The sequence below is a fragment of the Pelophylax lessonae genome (genome assembly GCF_965119305.1).
Source record: "Pelophylax lessonae genome assembly, chromosome: 6".
In the NCBI taxonomy this organism is placed as follows: domain Eukaryota; kingdom Metazoa; phylum Chordata; class Amphibia; order Anura; family Ranidae; genus Pelophylax; species Pelophylax lessonae.
This window is the reverse complement of record NC_138773.1, coordinates 51,478,870-51,498,216: the sequence shown is the minus strand read 5'-3', so window position 1 is coordinate 51,498,216 and position 19,347 is coordinate 51,478,870. Positions and strand designations below refer to the sequence as shown.

Below are 19,347 nucleotides of genomic sequence, written 5' to 3'. Positions count from 1 at the left end.
GAGAGGTAGGTCAGATTCTTGTGGTCCGTCAGGATGAGGACCGGAACCACCGAACCCTCGAGCAAGTGCCTCCATTCTTTAAGAGCCTGCACGATGGCCAATAACTCCCTATCACCAATCTGGTAGTTGCACTCCGCGGAAGACAGTTTCCGGGAGTAAAACCCACAAGGAAGCAGAGGACCCTCTGGTGTTCTACGCTGAGACAGAAGGGCGCCTACTCCCGTCTCAGACGCGTCCACCTCGAGGACAAAGGGCAACCCAGGGTTGGGATGCGACAGAATCGGAGCCGACACAAAGGCGGACTTTAGAGCCTCAAAAGCTCGGATGGCCTCGGGCGGCCAGACCTGGGAATTACTGCCCTTCCTGGTCAGATCCGTGAGAGGCTTGGCTAGCATGGAAAAGTCCCTGATGAACTTCCGATAATAATTGGCGAAGCCCAAAAAGCGCTGCAGGGAGCGAAGACCACTGGGCTGGGGCCACTGTAAGACAGCCGAAACCTTCTCAGGATCCATGGAGAACCCCTCAGCGGAAATGATGTAACCTAAGAAGGTTACCTGGGATCGGTGAAATTCGCATTTCTCAAGCTTACCGAACAGCTTGTTCTCTCGTAACCGTTGCAACACTCGTTTGACATCCAGAATGTGGGTCTCCATGGACTCAGAATATACCAAGATGTCATCCAGGTAGACCACCACACACTGCTGCAACAGGTCACGGAAAACATCGTTGATGAATTCCTGAAAGACTGCGGGCGCATTGCACAGCCCAAAGGGCATAACCAAGGATTCATAATGACCGGTCCTGGTGTTAAACGCGGTCTTCCACTCATCGCCAGCCTTGATCCTTACGAGGTTATATGCCGCCCTCAGGTCGAGTTTGGTAAAGACCGTGGCCCCTTTAAGGCGATCGAACAGCTCGGAAATCAAGGGTATCGGGTAAGCGTTCTTGATCGTGATGCGATTGAGACCCCTGTAATCGATGCAAGGCCTCAACTCACCGCCCTTCTTTTTCACAAAGAAAAATCCAGCCCCTGCCGGGGACGAGGATTTGCGAATGTGTCCACGTGAAAGCGCCTCCCTCACGTACTCTTCCATGGCCTCATTCTCCGCTACCGACAGTGGATAGACTTTGCCACGAGGAGGAACGGCACCAGATTGTAACTCGATGGCACAATCGTATGGGCGGTGCGGAGGTAGGGCAACCGCGCGCACCTTATCGAATACATCCCGGTACTCCTCGTATTCAGGGGGCAACAGAGAGTCAGAGGAAGTACACAGCAACTTGACAGGCCCATGGATGCAACTAGTCCCACACTGCGGTGACCACGAGAGGATCTCGGCCGATCTCCAATCGAAAATCGGATTATGCTTCTGGAGCCAGGGGTACCCCAAGACCACCGAGTAGTGTGGAGACGAAATAACCTGGAAGCAGACCGACTCTCTGTGGACGGCACCAATGGCTAACCCCACTGGAAGGGTCTCATGAGTCACGTGTGGCGGCAGAAGGGGTCTGCCGTCTATCGTCTCAAGAGCCAGAGGAGAACCTCGAACCTGCAGAGGAATGGAATTGGCGGCAGCGAACACACTATCAATGAACAAACCACCAGCACCAGAGTCCACCAACGCCTGGGTCGTCACCGAGCCCCCGACCCAGGAAAGGACAACAGTGATCAGTGGTTTGTCAACACGGGAAACCGGGGACGAGGAGACTCCACCCAAGATCTGCCCCCGACAGGATCTCAGGTGCGAGCGTTTCCCTGGACGGTTCGGACATGCCAACCGAAAATGCCCACCGAGACCACAGTACATGCATCGGCCCTCGCGTCTCCGGAGTACCCTCTCCCCCTCGGACAGGCGAGCAAACCCCAGCTGCATGGGTTCACCCCCAGACAAGTCATCCCCAGGAGGCGTGGGAGGAGAGGGAGGCACGGGTGGGACAACAAAGGTAGGCGCCAATCTGTTAGGAGGCCATCCGCAGACTCTCCTTAAAGGAAGGTCTCTCCCTGAGTCTGGTGTCAATCAAAATCAGGAAAGAAATAAGAGACTCGAGCTCCACTGGTAGGTCCTTAGCTGCAACCTCATCCTTCAAGGCATCCGAGAGACCATGAGAGAAAGCAGCGACCAGAGCCTCATTATTCCAGCCCACCTCTGCTGCCAGGGTACAAAACTCAATGGCGTATTCAGCTACGGATCGTGAACCCTGTCTGATGGACATAAGGAGCTTCGCAGCAGAGGCAGCACGAGCCTGCACATCGAATACCTTCCGAAGAGAAGCAACAAAACCGGAAAACTCGGCAACCACCGGATTGTTGTTCTCCCATAAAGGGCTGGCCCAGGCCAAGGCCTTGTCCGAGAGCAGCGAGATTAAGAAGCCCACCTTTGATCTCTCAGTAGGAAAGGCATGTGGCAGCAACTCGAAATAAATGCCCACCTGGTTAAGGAAACCTCGGCACTGAGTTGGCTCTCCCCCAAAGCGCTGTGGAATGGGGGCAGAACCGGACATACCCCGAAACACCGCGGGCGCAACAACAGGTGTCGGGGTAGACTCTGGCGCAACAACCGGAGCGGCAGTAGGAGCGGACCCAGGGGCGACAACCGACCCATCGGCAACGGGAGCGAAATGAACCGTGCGTTCAAGCAGGGTTTGCAACGCCACGGCGAACTGACCCAACAGGTGATCCTGCTGATCAAGTCTGGCAACCAGCGTGGGTAGTGAGGATGGCCCTGTACCGTCAGAATTCATGGCTTGGTCCTAATGTCACGGAACCATGAACCAGACGTACAACAACAGATAAGTGAAAATAAGACAGCTTTATTGAAAAACAAGCTATAAAGCAAAAGTCCAAACGGATGGCGAAACCGATGCAAAGTCTTTGCGAAGCCAGGGGTCAGGAACCAGCAGGGTAGTCAGACGAAGCCAGGATCAGGAACCAACAGGGTAGTCAGACGAAGCCAGGATCAGGAACCAACAGGGTAGTCAGGCGAAGCCAGGATCAGGACCCAACAGGGTAGTCAGACGAAGCCAGGGACAGGAACCAGAAGTAGCAGCAGTCTTAGTAGCATGTGAACACAGGAGGACCAAGCAGGGAACTGAAGCCACAGACCTCCTATATATATGAGCTAGGCATCCAGCTCCTCCCAGTGGGAAGGAGGAGCCGCAGGGTGGGAGGCTACAAGAAACCCAGAAACCAAGATGGCCGCCAGCACATGTCAAACGAAGGAGAACAGCAAGAAGGTAAGACCATGACATAGCCATCAAATACACTACATTCTTTGCTGTCTGTTAAACCCATGTGGGCTAATTTTTGGGGCCTATACAGGCCGACACTTACTTCTGTATCCTGTGATTGCCTAATGTACCTCCAGCCATCAAATACACTACGTTCTTTGCTGTCTGTTAAACCCATGTGGGCAAATTTCTGGGGCCTATACAGGCCGATACTTACTTCTGTATACTGTGAATGCCTAATGTACCTCTAGCCATCAAATATACTACGTTCTTTACTGTCAGTTAACCCATGTAGGCTAATTTTTGGGGCCTATACAGGCCGACACTTACTTCTGTATCCTGTGAATGCCTAATGTACCTCCAGCCATCAAATACACTACATTCTTTGCTGTCTGTTAAACCCATGTGGGCTAATTTTTGGGGCCTATACAGGCCGACACTTACTTCTGTATCCTGTGATTGCCTAATGTACCTCCAGCCATCAAATACACTACGTTCTTTGCTGTCTGTTAAACCCATGTGGGCAAATTTCTGGGGCCTATACAGGCCGATACTTACTTCTGTATACTGTGAATGCCTAATGTACCTCTAGCCATCAAATATACTACGTTCTTTACTGTCAGTTAACCCATGTAGGCTAATTTTTGGGGCCTATACAGGCCGACACTTACTTCTGTATCCTGTGAATGCCTAATGTACCTCCAGCCATCAAATACACTACGTTCTTTGCTGTCAGTTAAAACCATGTGAGCTAATTTTTGGGGCCTATACAGGCCGACACTTACTTCTGTATCCTGTGAATGCTGTCTGTTAAACCCATGTGAGCTAATTTTTGGGGCCTATACAGGCCGACACTTACTTCTGTATCCTGTGAATGCCTAATGTACCTCTAGCCATAAAATACACTACGTTCTTTGCTGTCAGTTAAACCCATGTGAGCTAATTTTTGGGGCCTATACAGGCCTACACTTACTTCTGTATCCTGTGAATGCCTAATGTACCTCCAGCCATCAAATATACTACGTTCTTTGCTGTCTGTTAAACCCATGTGGGCTAATTTTTGGGGCCTATACAGGCCCACACTTACTTCTGTATCCTGCGAATGCCTAATGTACCTCCAGCCATCAAATACACTACGTTCTTTGCTGTCTGTTAAACCCATGTGGGCTAATTTTTGGGGCCTATACAGGCCGACACTTACTTCTGTATACTGTGAATGCCTAATGTACCTCTAGCCATCAAATACACTACGTTCTTTGCTGTCAGTTAAACCCATGTGGGCTAATTTTTGGGGCCTATACAGGCCGACACTTACTTCTGTATACTGTGAATGCCTAATGTACCTCTAGCCATCAAATACACTACGTTCTTTGCTGTCAGTTTAACTCATGTGAGCTAATTTTTGGGGCCTATACAGGCCGACACTTACTTCTGTATGCTGTGAATGCCTAATGTACCTCTAGCCATCAAATACACTACGTTCTTTGCTGTCAGTTAAACCCATGTGAGCTAATTTTTGGGGGCTATACAGGGCGACATTTACTTCTGTATCCTGTGAATGCCTAATGTACCTCCAGCCATCAAATACACTACGTTCTTTGCTGTCAGTTAAACCCATGTGAGCTAATTTTTGGGGCCTATACAGGCCGGCACTTACTTCTGTATCCTGTGAATGCCTAATGTACCTCTAGCCATCAAATACACTACGTTCTTTGCTGTCAGTTAAACCCATGTGAGCTACTTTTTGGGGGCTATACAGGGCGACACTTACTTCTGTAGCCTGTGAATGCCTAATGTACCTCCAGCCATCAAATACACCACGTTCTTTGCTGTCAGTTAAACCCATGTGAGCTAAATTTTGGGGCCTATACAGGCCGAAACTTACTTCTGTATCCTGTGAATGCCTAATGTACCTCCAGCCATCAACTACTCTACGTTCTTTGCTGTCTGTTAAACCCATGTGGGCTAATTTTTGGGGCCTATACAGGCCGACACTTATTTCTGTATCCTGCGAATGCCTAATGTACCTCCAGCCATCAAATACACTACGTTCTTTGCTGTCTGTTAAACCCATGTGGGCTAATTTTTGGGGCCTATACAGGCCGACACTTACTTCTGTATACTGTGAATGCCTAATGTACCTCTAGCCATCAAATACACTACGTTCTTTGCTGTCAGTTAAACCCATGTGGGCTAATTTTTGGGGCCTATACTGGCCGACACTTACTTCTGTATTACCAATTGATGTCATTTTAGTTGCATATGGTTCTTTAAGAAGTCCTTGTAGGATTTAATTCTGAATACAATTACAAATGTACACTAAATTCCCTTTACAGCATTGGGGGTTGAATAATTTTGAACACAACTGAATATATTGTGTAGGACGCCAAGTTAGGGTTCTAGATGGGAGGTATGTGTCTCCTTTGTTCTGGTTGTAGCCATTCCCTCTCACCCATCTAGGTTGAGGGATTCAGGAGTGTTAAGTTAAAGGGATTACTAAACCCTCATATGGGTCCTGGAATTTGAAGGCTTGGAGACATTTTGGGTGAGAAAGAACCTCCAACCCTAACTACAGGTACCTTAGTCCTGAAATGGTTAACCCACCTGTGAGAGAGGGCTGAAAAGAGCAGGAAGCCTACAGCAGATGTCTGTGAGGTGCTGAGTGGAGCAGGACACAGTTGTGAGAGGACTATGGACTGTCTGAGCTACTGAGACGCTGCTGGGCTCTTTTGACTTTTCGAGACCCCTAAAGCAGGCAGAAACTTTAAACCCTGTTGCAGGACAGGTTTATGCTGGTGGTGAGCCGCGTCTTTGTTTTTGTATCAGAAGTGTATGGTCTGATTTTGTTTGCCTGTTTTTGAAGAAATAAAAACTGTTTGCTTTTACCAAGATGGCTGGCTAGTGATCTGGATTTTCAAAATATCACAACATTATACCTAAAAAGAATAATTATAATATATCTACTATACTTATTGTTGGCAGGTGGAAATAAAGGTGGTGAATGCTGACAATGCTCTGATTTGTGGAAAATATTACCAGAGCATAGTTCCTGTGTAAGACTTTGCTACCTAGACCTGGACAGCCATTGAGAGATATAATTTAGCCAACGGTGTCAGCCAAGCTGATCAGATATATTGGGCAGTGCTTGTTTGTTCTTTCTGAAATAACCTCTTGACTTTGTACCATCACTCCTAGCAAGGTGCTCTGGTAAAGAACAGGTTGTGTGTGCTTAGACTTAGCCCTTTTACAGGACTTTTACTCTCTCCAAATGTGCAGGTGGTTCAAAGTGTCTGTCATCCAGTTTGTCCATGACACTGGTGGGTTACCACCCAGGTGACAATAACTATTTTGATACTCTTTTATAAAAAGAGGTTATGGATACGAAGAGAAAAAAAAAATATCTAAAAAAGATATAGGTAATTGTAAAGAGAAGAATTGAGAGAGCAAAGACCGGGGGGGGGGGTCAACGAGGATGAGAATGGAGGGAGGGGCTAAATAGGAGGAGAGGAGGGAAGAGAGGAAAGCAAAAAGAGGGAAAAAGAAAGGAGAATAGAGAGGAGAGGTGATCGGTAAAGAGAAAGAAAGAAAGAGAGAAACGAGAGAAAGAAAGAAAGAGAGAAAGAGAGAAAGAGAGAAAGAGAGAAAGAAAGAAAGAAAGAAAGAAAGAAAGAAAGAAAGAAAGAAAGAAAGAAAGAAAGAAAGAAAGAAAGAAAGAAAGAAAGAAAGAAAGAAAGAAAGAAAGAAAGAAAGAAAGAAAGAGGAGAAATCTGGCAAAAATTAGAGGAGTGGAGAAACAAGAAGTGGAGGCAGAGAGAAAGAGAGTAAGGAGAAAAGGGGGAAGAGAAGAGACAAGAAGACACAAGAAGGGAAGAAAAGAGAAAAGCAAAGAAGATTAGGAAAGGAAAAGAAGGAGAAGATAAGATGTGGATTAGAGAAAAGGGGAAGAGAGGTGAAGAAATAAGAAGGAGGAGGTAATAGGAGAGATGAGGTGAGAAAAGGAAAGAAACGAAGAAGAAAGGAGAAAAAGAAAAGGGTAAGGATAGGAGAGGAAAGAATATAAAGAAAACCTAGCAAGTGGAGAAAAGCAGAGAGGTGGAGATTCAATAAGAGGGGGAATGGAGAGGTATAAAGAAAGGAGAAGAGAAGAGGAGATGGTAGAAAAAATGGGAAAAGGAAGCGAGAGGGGTGAAGACAGAAGGAAAGAAAAGGGTGAAGAAAAGAAAGAGAAGATGAGACATAAAGGAGAGGAAAGGGGAGAGAAGCATAGAGAGATTGTGAAGCCATTATGCATTGTCTTGCTGTGGATTAAATACATTTTCTATGACCACTGAAAACTTTATGTAGTCAGATGGATACACCTTCAGACTGTTCAAAGGTGACCCTTTGTCATCTCTACATTTTCGACCCCTTCCCTCAGCTCTTGCCCTCCGATTCCCTTCCTTTATCCCTTCCTTTCTTCTTGGGTTCATACTTTTCCCCTCTCTTACTCATTTTTACTTCTCTTTCCCTTCCCAGTGTTTTTTCTGGCCTGGACCTATGTGCTTAACCAGTGGTCTAGACTGTCGACCTGCTGTGATTATAGGCTCATAAACAGGTTCTCAAGCAACACTTTATGATAGGCCCAGAAAGTTTATTGCTGCAAATATTTGATGACTACTTTACCTTCATTGTCTGTAATCTCTATCCAATACTTTAGCCCCTGTTGGGCCGTGTCTTTTGCTGTCCCTTTCAAATTGAATAAAAAACAACTGTAACAGAAAAGTAATCTTTTGTTTGTGACTAATACAACGTCAGTATGTCAGCGGACATGTTCTCTGAACTGTTAACTGTAGCCAAGGAAATAAAACCGTTTCCACTCCGTATTTGATGGCTCTCAGTCTCTTCTTGTTAAACCATTCATGAATAGTGTTGAGCGAACACGGACTGTATTATTCGTGTTCGTACCGAATAATTGGATTTTTTGTACCCGAACACGGACACGGACACTTTACTGTATGTTCGGGTAAAAATCCGTGTTCGGTCGTTTTATTTCCGGGTTTTGCATGCTTTGGCGCTCTTTTCATGGCGGGCTTTCAACAGCCAATCAACAATCGTTTAACTGGTGTGCCTTAAGCCATCCCAGCCATGCCTGCAAATGTCTCAGTAGCTGTGATTGGCCGTCTGAAGCATGTGACCAAGTCTTTATAAGTTCGAGGCAGCCGCAGCGGCGTCATTATGCTGCTTAGATTCAGGGACAGAGCACACATCAACGTGCTGGCTGCTGATTAGGGAAAGATAGGCAGGAAAAAACCATTTGTGTCCGGATAGAATTGAGGGACAGGTCGGAGTGTTTAGGCAGGGCGAGTTGTAGGCATTTTAGGGATAGAGTCTGCTGAATTATAGGGTCAGTGTCTTCTACAAACTACAATCGATATTGCTGTGTGGGGGGTGGGGTCTGCACTCAATCCTGATCTACGATCTCTTCTCAATCCTGTTAGGGACAGAGTCTGCTGAATTTTAGGGAAACTGTGTTCTACAAACTTCAATCGATATTGCTGTGTGGTGTGGGATTGGAGATAGGCAGGTGTCAGTGATCCACATCCATTTTTCTGTGTGTGAGCTGCAGTGAACACAATCTTTTTGGGCTGCAGTGAACACAATCTTTTTGGGCTGCAGTGAACACAATCTTTTTGGGCTGCAGTGAACACAATCTTTTTGGGCTGCAGTGAACACAATCTTTTTGGGCTGCAGTGAACACAATCTTTTTGGGGTGCAGTGAACAAAATCTTTTTGGGGTGCAGTGAACACAATCCTTTTTGGTGTGCAGTGAACACAATCTTTGTGGGGTGCAGTGAACAAAATCCTTTGTGGGGTGCAGTGAACACAATCTTTTTGGGGTGCAGTGAACAAAATCCTTTTTGGGGTGCAGTGAACAACATCCTTTTTGGGGTGCAGTGAACACAATCTTTTTGGGGTGCAGTGAACAAAATCCTTTGTGGGGTGCAGTGAACACAATCTTTTTGGGGTGCAGTGAACACAATCTTTTTGGGGTGGAGTGAACAACATCCTTTTTGGGGTGCAGTGAACAAAATCCTTTTTGGGGTGCAGTGAACAAAATCATTTTTGGGGTGCAGTGAACACAATCTTTTTGGGGTGCAGTGAACACAATCTTTGTGGGGTGCAGTGAACACAATCTTTTTGGGGTGGAGTGAACAACATCCTTTTTGGGGTGCAGTGAACAACATCCTTTTTGGGGTGCAGTGAACACAATCTTTTTGGGGTGCAGTGAACACAATCTTTGTGGGGTACAGTGAACAGAATCTTTGTGGGGTGCAGTGAACACAATCTTTGGGGGGTACAGTGAACACAATCTTTGTGAGGTTCAGTGAACACAATCTTTGTGGGGTGCAGTGAACACAATCATTGTGGGGTGCAGTGAACTCAATCTTTGTGGGGTACAGTGAACACAATCTCATACTTCTGAAGGTTTGAGGGTGCTGCCTGTTCCATACTCCCCCTACTCCTCATCTAGCCTTTTAGGGGTACAAACAATAGTAATTGGGGCCTAGTGTGGTTGTGTACGTGTGATATACATACACTTTTTTGGGATCATATTTTCTATTCCGCTATTTAATCAAAAACCTTTGGGGATCAGTTAAATTGGGGGATAGTCTGTGTTGGTACGTGTGAGAGAGATCCACCTTTCCAAGTTGTTGGGGTTCATCTCATACTTCTGAAGGTTTGAGGGTGCTGCCTGTTCCATACTCCCCCTACTCCTAGCCTTTTAGGGGTACAAACAATAGTAATTGGGGCCTAGTGTGGTTGTGTACGTGTGATATACATACACTTTTTTGGGATCATATTTTCTATTCCGCTATTTAATCAAAAACCTTTGGGGATCAGTTAAATTGGGGGATAGTCTGTGTTGGTACGTGTGAGAGAGATCCACCTTTCCAAGTTGTTGGGGTTCATCTCATACTTCTGAAGGTTTGAGGGTGCTGCCTGTTCCATACTCCCCCTACTCCTAGCCTTTTAGGGGTACAAACAATAGTAATTGGGGCCTAGTGTGGTTGTGTACGTGTGATATACATACACTTTTTTGGGATCATATTTTCTATTCCGCTATTTAATCAAAAACCTTTGGGGATCAGTTAAATTGGGGGATAGTCTGTGTTGGTACGTGTGAGAGAGATCCACCTTTCCAAGTTGTTGGGGTTCATCTCATACTTCTGAAGGTTTGAGGGTGCTGCCTGTTCCATACTCCCCCTACTCCTAGCCTTTTAGGGGTACAAACAATAGTAATTGGGGCCTAGTGTGGTTGTGTACGTGTGATATACATACACTTTTTTGGGATCATATTTTCTATTCCGCTATTTAATCAAAAACCTTTGGGGATCAGTTAAATTGGGGGATAGTCTGTGTTGGTACGTGTGAGAGAGATCCACCTTTCCAAGTTGTTGGGGTTCATCTCATACTTCTGAAGGTTTGAGGGTGCTGCCTGTTCCATACTCCCCCTACTCCTCATCTAGCCTTTTAGGGGTACAAACAATAGTAATTGGGGCCTAGTGTGGTTGTGTACGTGCGAGATACATACACTTTTTTTGATCATATTTCCTATTCCGCTATTCAATAAAAACCTTTGAGGATCAATTGAATTGCGGGATAGTCTGTGTCGGTACGTGTGAGAGAGATCCACCTTTCCAAGTTGTTGGGGTTCATCTCATACTTCTGAAGGTTTGAGGGTGCTGCCTGTTCCATACTCCCCCTACTCCTCATCTAGCCTTTTAGGGGTACAAACAATAGTAATTGGGGCCTAGTGTGGTTGTGTACGTGTGATATACATACACTTTTTTTGGATCATATTTTCTATTCCGCTATTTAATCAAAAACCTTTGGGGATCAGTTAAATTGGGGGATAGTCTGTGTTGGTACGTGTGAGAGAGATCCACCTTTCCAAGTTGTTGGGGTTCATCTCATACTTCTGAAGGTTTGAGGGTGCTGCCTGTTCCATACCCCCCCTACTCCTCATCTAGCCTTTTAGGGGTACAAACAATAGTAATTGGGGCCTAGTGTGGTTGTGTACGTGCGAGATACATACACTTTTTTTGATCATATTTCCTATTCCGCTATTCAATAAAAACCTTTGAGGATCAATTGAATTGCGGGATAGTCTGTGTCGGTACGTGTGAGAGAGATCCACCTTTCCAAGTTGTTGGGGTTCATCTCATACTTCTGAAGGTTTGAGGGTGCTGCCTGTTCCATACTCCCCCTACTCCTCATCTAGCCTTTTAGGGGTACAAACAATAGTAATTGGGGCCTAGTGTGGTTGTGTACGTGCGAGATACATACACTTTTTTTGATCATATTTCCTATTCCGCTATTCAATAAAAACCTTTGAGGATCAATTGAATTGCGGGATAGTCTGTGTCGGTACGTGTGAGAGAGATCCACCTTTCCAAGTTGTTGGGGTTCATCTCATACTTCTGAAGGTTTGAGGGTGCTGCCTGTTCCATACTCCCCCTACTCCTCATCTAGCCTTTTAGGGGTACAAACAATAGTAATTGGGGCCTAGTGTGGTTGTGTACGTGCGAGATACATACACTTTTTTTGATCATATTTCCTATTCCGCTATTCAATAAAAACCTTTGAGGATCAATTGAATTGCGGGATAGTCTGTGTCGGTACGTGTGAGAGAGATCCACCTTTCCAAGTTGTTGGGGTTCATCTCATACTTCTGAAGGTTTGAGGGTGCTGCCTGTTCCATACTCCCCCTACTCCTCATCTAGCCTTTTAGGGGTACAAACAATAGTAATTGGGGCCTAGTGTGGTTGTGTACGTGTGATATACATACACTTTTTTTGGATCATATTTTCTATTCCGCTATTTAATCAAAAACCTTTGGGGATCAGTTAAATTGGGGGATAGTCTGTGTTGGTACGTGTGAGAGAGATCCACCTTTCCAAGTTGTTGGGGTTCATCTCATACTTCTGAAGGTTTGAGGGTGCTGCCTGTTCCATACCCCCCCTACTCCTCATCTAGCCTTTTAGGGGTACAAACAATAGTAATTGGGGCCTAGTGTGGTTGTGTACGTGCGAGATACATACACTTTTTTTGATCATATTTCCTATTCCGCTATTCAATAAAAACCTTTGAGGATCAATTGAATTGCGGGATAGTCTGTGTCGGTACGTGTGAGAGAGATCCACCTTTCCAAGTTGTTGGGGTTCATCTCATACTTCTGAAGGTTTGAGGGTGCTGCCTGTTCCATACTCCCCCTACTCCTCATCTAGCCTTTTAGGGGTACAAACAATAGTAATTGGGGCCTAGTGTGGTTGTGTACGTGCGAGATACATACACTTTTTTTGATCATATTTCCTATTCCGCTATTCAATAAAAACCTTTGAGGATCAATTGAATTGCGGGATAGTCTGTGTCGGTACGTGTGAGAGAGATCCACCTTTCCAAGTTGTTGGGGTTCATCTCATACTTCTGAAGGTTTGAGGGTGCTGCCTGTTCCATACTCCCCCTACTCCTCATCTAGCCTTTTAGGGGTACAAACAATAGTAATTGGGGCCTAGTGTGGTTGTGTACGTGCGAGATACATACACTTTTTTTGATCATATTTCCTATTCCGCTATTCAATAAAAACCTTTGAGGATCAATTGAATTGCGGGATAGTCTGTGTCGGTACGTGTGAGAGAGATCCACCTTTCCAAGTTGTTGGGGTTCATCTCATACTTCTGAAGGTTTGAGGGTGCTGCCTGTTCCATACTCCCCCTACTCCTCATCTAGCCTTTTAGGGGTACAAACAATAGTAATTGGGGCCTAGTGTGGTTGTGTACATGCGAGATACATACACTTTTTTTGATCATATTTCCTATTCCGCTATTCAATAAAAACCTTTGAGGATCAATTGAATTGCGGGATAGTCTGTGTCGGTACGTGTGAGAGAGATCCACCTTTCCAAGTTGTTGGGGTTCATCTCATACTTCTGAAGGTTTGAGGGTGCTGCCTGTTCCATACTCCCCCTACTCCTCATCTAGCCTTTTAGGGGTACAAACAATAGTAATTGGGGCCTAGTGTGGTTGTGTACGTGTGATATACATACACTTTTTTTGGATCATATTTTCTATTCCGCTATTCAATAAAAACCTTTCTAGGGCAAGATCTTAAATTACAGAAATATGAGGAGACCGTCAAATAAGGGCCGTGGCCTGGGTCGTGGTGCTGCTGGTAGAGCTCCTGTTGCAAGGAGAGGACATGGTCGAGTGAAACACCTTCCTCAAGTGTGAGTAGGCGACAGAACCAGCATCAGTATTTGGTAGGGCATCAAACGCCCCTAGAAGTGATGAGGCCAGAACAAGTTGAGGCGATAGTAGATTGGTTTGCTGCTGACAGTGCCTCCAGTTCCTTCACATTGTCTCCCACCCAGTCTACTGCAGAAAGGTCAGAGTTGGCACCTGCAGCCAATGTCCAACCGTCTTTCACCTCACCCCCTTGCAAATCAGGCCAGCAGTCTGAGCCCCAAGCCATACAGCAGTCTCTTATTCTTTTTGAGGACTCTGTCAGCAGGGTTTCCCAGGGCCATCCACCTAGCCCTGCCCCAGAAGTGGAAGAGATTGAGTGCAGCGATGCCCAACCACTTATTTCTCAAGATGAGTACATGCAAGGATCATCGCAGCACGTCTCCGATGATGACGAAACGCAGGTGCCAACTGCTGCGGCGTTCAGCATTGTGGAGACCGACAAGGAGGGCAGGGGTGAAGACTGGGTGGAAGATGATGTGGAGGACGATGAGGTCCTCGACCCCACATGGAATGAACGTCATGCAGGTGACCTGAGTAGTTTGGAGGAAGAGGCGGTGGTCGCACAGAGCCACCAGCACAGCAGAAGAGGGAGCAGGGTGCAGAAGCGGAGCGGCCGTGCCCTAGACACTACGCCCGCTACTGCCCAACGCAGCAAGGGAACGAGCGCACCAAAGTCAGCTCAAAGGAGTTCTCTAGCGTGGAAGTTCTTTAGAAAATGTGCTGATGACAGGACACGAGTGGTTTGCACCCTGTGCAATCAGAGCTTGAAGCGAGGCATGAACCTTCTCAACCTGAGCACAACCTGCATGATCAGGCATCTAAGTGCAAAGCACGAGCTGCAGTGGAGTACACACCTTCAAAACCAAGAAACGTCTCTGGCTCATCCTGCTTCCTCTTCTGCTGCAGTCTCGGCCGCTCCAGCCACATCTGTAGTGATACCGGCACCTGCCACCCCGCAAACAGACGATCTGTCAGCAACACCACCACCTGGGTCACCAACAACCATCTCCACAATGTCCCGTGGAAGCGTTCAGCTTTCCATCTCCCAAACACTTGAGAGGAAGAGGAAGTACCCCCCTACCCACCCGCGATCCCTGGCCCTGAATGCCAGCATTTCAAAATTATTGGCCTTTGAAATGCTGTCATTCCGTCTGGTGGAGACGCACAGTTTTAAAAACCTTATGTCGGTGGCTGTCCCACAGTACGTCGTGCCCAGCCGCCACTACTTTTCCAGGCAAGCCATCCCTTCCCTGCACAACCAAGTGGGGGAAAATATCAGGTGTGCACTGCGCAACGCCATCTGTGCCAAGGTCCACCTAACTACGGATACGTGGACCAGTAAGCACGGTCAGGGGCGTTATATCTCCCTAACGGCACACTGGGTAAATGCAGTGGCGGATGGGCCTGAGGCGGATAGCAATTTGGCGCATGTCCTTCCACCACCGAGGATTGCAGGGCGCTTCAGTTTGCCTCCTGTTCGTAACTCCTCCTACTCCGCTTCCTCATCCTCTACCGCCTCCTCATCCGGACAGCGTAACACCTTCACCACCAACTTCAGCACGGCCAGGGGTAAACGACAGCAGGCAGTTTTACAACTTGCCTGTTTGGGGGACAAACCACACACCGCGCAGGAGTTGTGGAGGAGCATGGAACAGCAGACAAATGAGTGGTTGCTGCCAGCGAGCCTCAAGCCCGGCCTGGTGGTGTGTGATAACGGGCGAAATCTCATAGCAGCTCTGGGCCTAGCCGGTTTGACGCACATCCCTTGCCTGGCGCATGTGCTGAATTTGGTGGTGCAGAGGTTCCTTAAAAACTACCCCGATATGTCAGAGCTGCTGCAGAAAGTGCGGGCCGTTTGTGCGCACTTTCGGCGTTCTCACCCTGCTGCTGCTCGCCTGGCAGCGCTGCAGCGTAACTTCGGCCTTCCCGCTCACCGCCTCATATGTGACGTGCCCACAAGGTGGAACTCCACCTTGCACATGCTGGAAAGACTGTGCGAGCAGCAGCAGGCCATAGTGGAGTTTCAGCTGCAGCACGCACGCGTGAGTCGCTCTGCGGAACAGCACCACTTCACCACCAATAACTGGGCCTCCATGCGAGACCTGTGTGCCTTGTTGCGCTGTTTTGAGTACTCCACCAACATGGCCAGTGGCAATGACGCCGTTCTCAGCTTAACTATCCCACTTCTATGCCTCCTTGAAAAAACAATTCGGGCGATGATGGAAGAGGATGTGGCACAGGATGAGGAGGAGGAGGAGGATGAAGAGGTAACATTTCCAAGGCTTTCAGGGCAGTCATTCGCAAGGGGCTCCGAGGGTGGGTTCCTGCACACGCAAACGCCAGGGACGCAATTGTCCAGCAGGGGCACAGTTCTGGAGGATGAGGAGGATGAGGAGGAGGAGGAGCTGGAGGAGGAGATGGAACCATGTTCACAGCAGGGTGGCACCCAGGCCAGCTCATGGCCATCACTGGTGCGTGGCTGGGGGGATACAGAGGACACGGACGATACACCTCCCACAGAGGACAGCCTTTCGTCGCCTCTGGGCAGCCTGGCACACATGAGCGATTACATGCTGCAGTGTCTCCACAACGACCGCCGAGTTGCCCACATTCTAACTTGTGCTGATTACTGGGTGGCCACGCTGCTGGATCCCCGTTACAAGGACAACGTACCGTCCTTAATTCACTCACTGGAGCGCGATCGCAAGATGCGCGAGTACAAGCGCACGCTGGTAGACGCCATGCTGCTGGCATTCCCATCTGACAGCGGGGCCACAGTGGAAGCACAAGGCAGAGGAGGAGGAGGAGGAGGTCGCCAACGCAACCAGGGCACCGCCAGCACCTCAGAAGGCAGGGTTAGCATGGCCGAAATGTGGAAAAGCTTTGTCAGCACGCCACAACAAACAGCAGCACCAGCAGCTCAGATGGAACGTCTTAGCAGGAGGCAGCATTTTACCAACATGGTGGAGCAGTATGTGTGCACACGCCTACATGTAGTGAATGACGGGTCTGCCCCCTTCAACTTCTGGGTCTCCAAATTGGGCACATGGCCTGAGCTTGCCCTTTACGCCTTGGAGGTGCTGGCGTGCCCTGCAGCCAGTGTATTATCTGAACGGGTATTTAGCACGGCTGGGGGCGTTATAACAGACAAGCGCAGCCGCCTGTCCAGAGACAATGTGGACAAGCTCACGTTCATTAAAATGAACCAGGCATGGATCCCACGGGACTTTTCCGTACCTTATGCAGAATAGCAATGGATACCGACCTTACCCACCCATTGTTCCATTTTTGCTCTTTCTCACTCTTTTGGGGTGTACCCTCATTTAAAATTTTTGAAAAGAAGCAGTGTTGGCTACCTCGTCCTCCTCCTCAGGGCCAGATTAATGTAGGGGCTATTGGAGCTGCAGCTCCAGGCCCCTACCTTTTATATAGGCCCCGGGTTGGCCATATTCACTGTTACCGCTCTTCTGTCACTTGTAAACACAGAAGTCTGGCTTCTATGCTCGCTTCCCCAGGCAGCACCCTCAGAACCTCCCCACACAGCGTGAAGGCCGGACAAGGAGGGACAGTTGGCGATGCATGGATGTGTTTATGGGCTTCAGAGACAGCATCCCATGTTGAATTAGGCATGCATGGCTGCACCCTTCCTCCTCTGGGTGCATGGCAAGGCACGGCCCTTAAGGCCCTTCAAAATCCTCAGCACCAAGCCCATGATGCTGTTAATCCGGCCCTGGTCCTCCTCCACCGCCGCTTCCACCTACACCGCCCATAGGTGTGCGCAGCCTATTGCATTAAGGTGTGCACCCCAAAGTTGAAATACACATGCATGTGTTTGCCAGCAGGGAGAGTAATGTATCGGGGCCATGTACCTGTAGGCAAGGAGAAATAGAGCAGAGCAGGTCCCAGGGAGATCTTTCCCATCTCCTCACTGGCAATGCTATGTGCCCTAGGTGATTAGGGTGTGCCCAGGCACACCCAGCACACCCTGTGCGCACGCCTATGTCACCGCCACATCCACCACCACCTCAACCTCCCTCCTACTCCATATGGGCCTCGTCCTTCAGAGATGAAGAAGAACATTGTTTTATTTTTCTGTTTTTTTTTTGTTGTTTTAAGTTATTTCCCTATCCACATTTGTTTGCAGAGCACTTGCCATGCTCTTAATTACGTTTTGCTGCCATTTGCAGCACTCTAGCCCTTTCCTTTGGTGTTTTAGAGCCATTTTAGTGCCTTAAAGTTCGGGTCCCCATTGACTTCAATGGGGTTCGGTGTCCGGGAAAAGTTCGGTAAAAGTCCGGGACACGGACCCGGACTTTTTTTTAAAGTTCGGCCGAACCCGTCGAACACGGACATCTAGGTGTTCGCTCAACCCTATTCATGAACAAGCAAAGCTGAATGTCAGGCTCATAATACTCTCAAATGTATACCCTGAAGGGTGAACTGTCTCTATTGCAGATGCAACTGTCATGTCCCAGGCATCCACAAAACCCACATTAACCCCTTGGAAAACCTCTTTAAGCACCAGGTATTGAGTATAACCGTGAAAATCACCAGTTCTTTCTGGTGCAGCATTTCTTTCTCTGGTGTTTTCAGTTTTGATGATAACCTTGGTTTCTGGGCTCCGGAGGAAAAGGCGCTCCACCGCTCTGCGGATGTTCAGTGCCCGTCTAATAAAAACTTTCAGAGGGAATTGTCGGAAGTGCTGTCCCATGGTAATGACAAAGATAGTATCATTTCCTCCAGCTTGTCTGTCTATCTGGCGGCTCGTGTACATGTCCTCCATGAAGTAGTAAAAGACGAAACTCTCGAGGGGAAACCCGTGTCTTTTATAAGATACATAAATATCTTTTTCCATGTTTATAGCCTCGAGTGTCTTCTCCCAAGATTGCCATCCAGTCTCATGATGTCTAAAATATTTCACAACTGGTGGAGACAAGAGAAACCTACCATGTTATAAATACACTGGATAATATCATATGCATGATCTTTTAAAGTGTAAGTAAGGGAAAAATAAGAAATATTTATATTTGCTGTACATCTCTACAATACATTCACTTTCCCCATATTTTATCTCTTTAGAGCCCAACCTTGGGCCATTTTTCTATATAAGGGCCTGTAGCCAGTTAAAAAAAAAGCAGCTCAGCCTACCTTCGATATTTATCTCCAAACAAATGTTTTTCCACTGCAGTACTTTGTTTTTCAATGATGCCCAGTGGAAGACAGAGAACATGCTAAGAATGAAGGATGTCATGACCTCCCCCCCTCATGTAGGCATCACCACTACACCATTTATTTGCAGTGTATTTATGCAGAGAGTAGAGCTCATGTTATTTCCTCCGCATCTCTGGGGACCACTTACCCCTAGTGAAGATCAGGGAGGAAGAGGAGTCTATGGGTGGGATTTACTAGAACTGGAGCACACATAATCGGATGCAGCTGTGCATAGTAACCAATCAGCTTCTAGGTTTTATTGTTAATGTTTAATTGAACAAGCTGAAGTTAGAAGTTCATTGGTTACTAAGCACAGCTGCACCAGATTCTGTGTGTCCCAGCTCTAGTAACTCCTCCCCTATGTGTCACATGAGAGACCACAGGACTTAAAAAAAAGTATATTAAAACATGACACAGGACAGCTCTGGATTTCTGGCACAAGACCTGCCTCATTTTCGTGGATGGAGGACATCCACCATCATCTATTTCTTACCTCCCCATCAATACTGTCCTTGGTCTACCCGCTTCAGTCATTGGACTTTAGTTCTTTCAGGTATGTAGGCTCAGCATCAAATTTGAGTAATCTGCATAGGGTGTCTTGCATGCAAATTAAGCTCATCTA

General features: G+C 47.4%; 2 protein-coding genes across 2 annotated transcripts in view; both read right to left on the bottom strand.

Moving 5' to 3' along the window:
• The window catches only part of LOC309558583 (uncharacterized protein), a 533,559-nt gene that overhangs the window by 248,470 nt on the left and 265,742 nt on the right, over positions 1–19,347 (bottom strand). The gene's annotated exons all lie outside the window — the stretch shown is intronic.
• The window catches only part of LOC309557342 (NXPE family member 4-like), a gene marked incomplete at its 3' end in the record, with an annotated part of 32,734 nt that continues 31,276 nt past the window's right edge, over positions 17,890–19,347 (bottom strand). The window contains exon 5 of the mRNA XM_082260018.1: positions 17,890–18,437. Within this exon, the coding sequence (XP_082116144.1) occupies positions 17,890–18,437 (548 nt within the window). The remainder of the gene's footprint in view (positions 18,438–19,347) is intronic.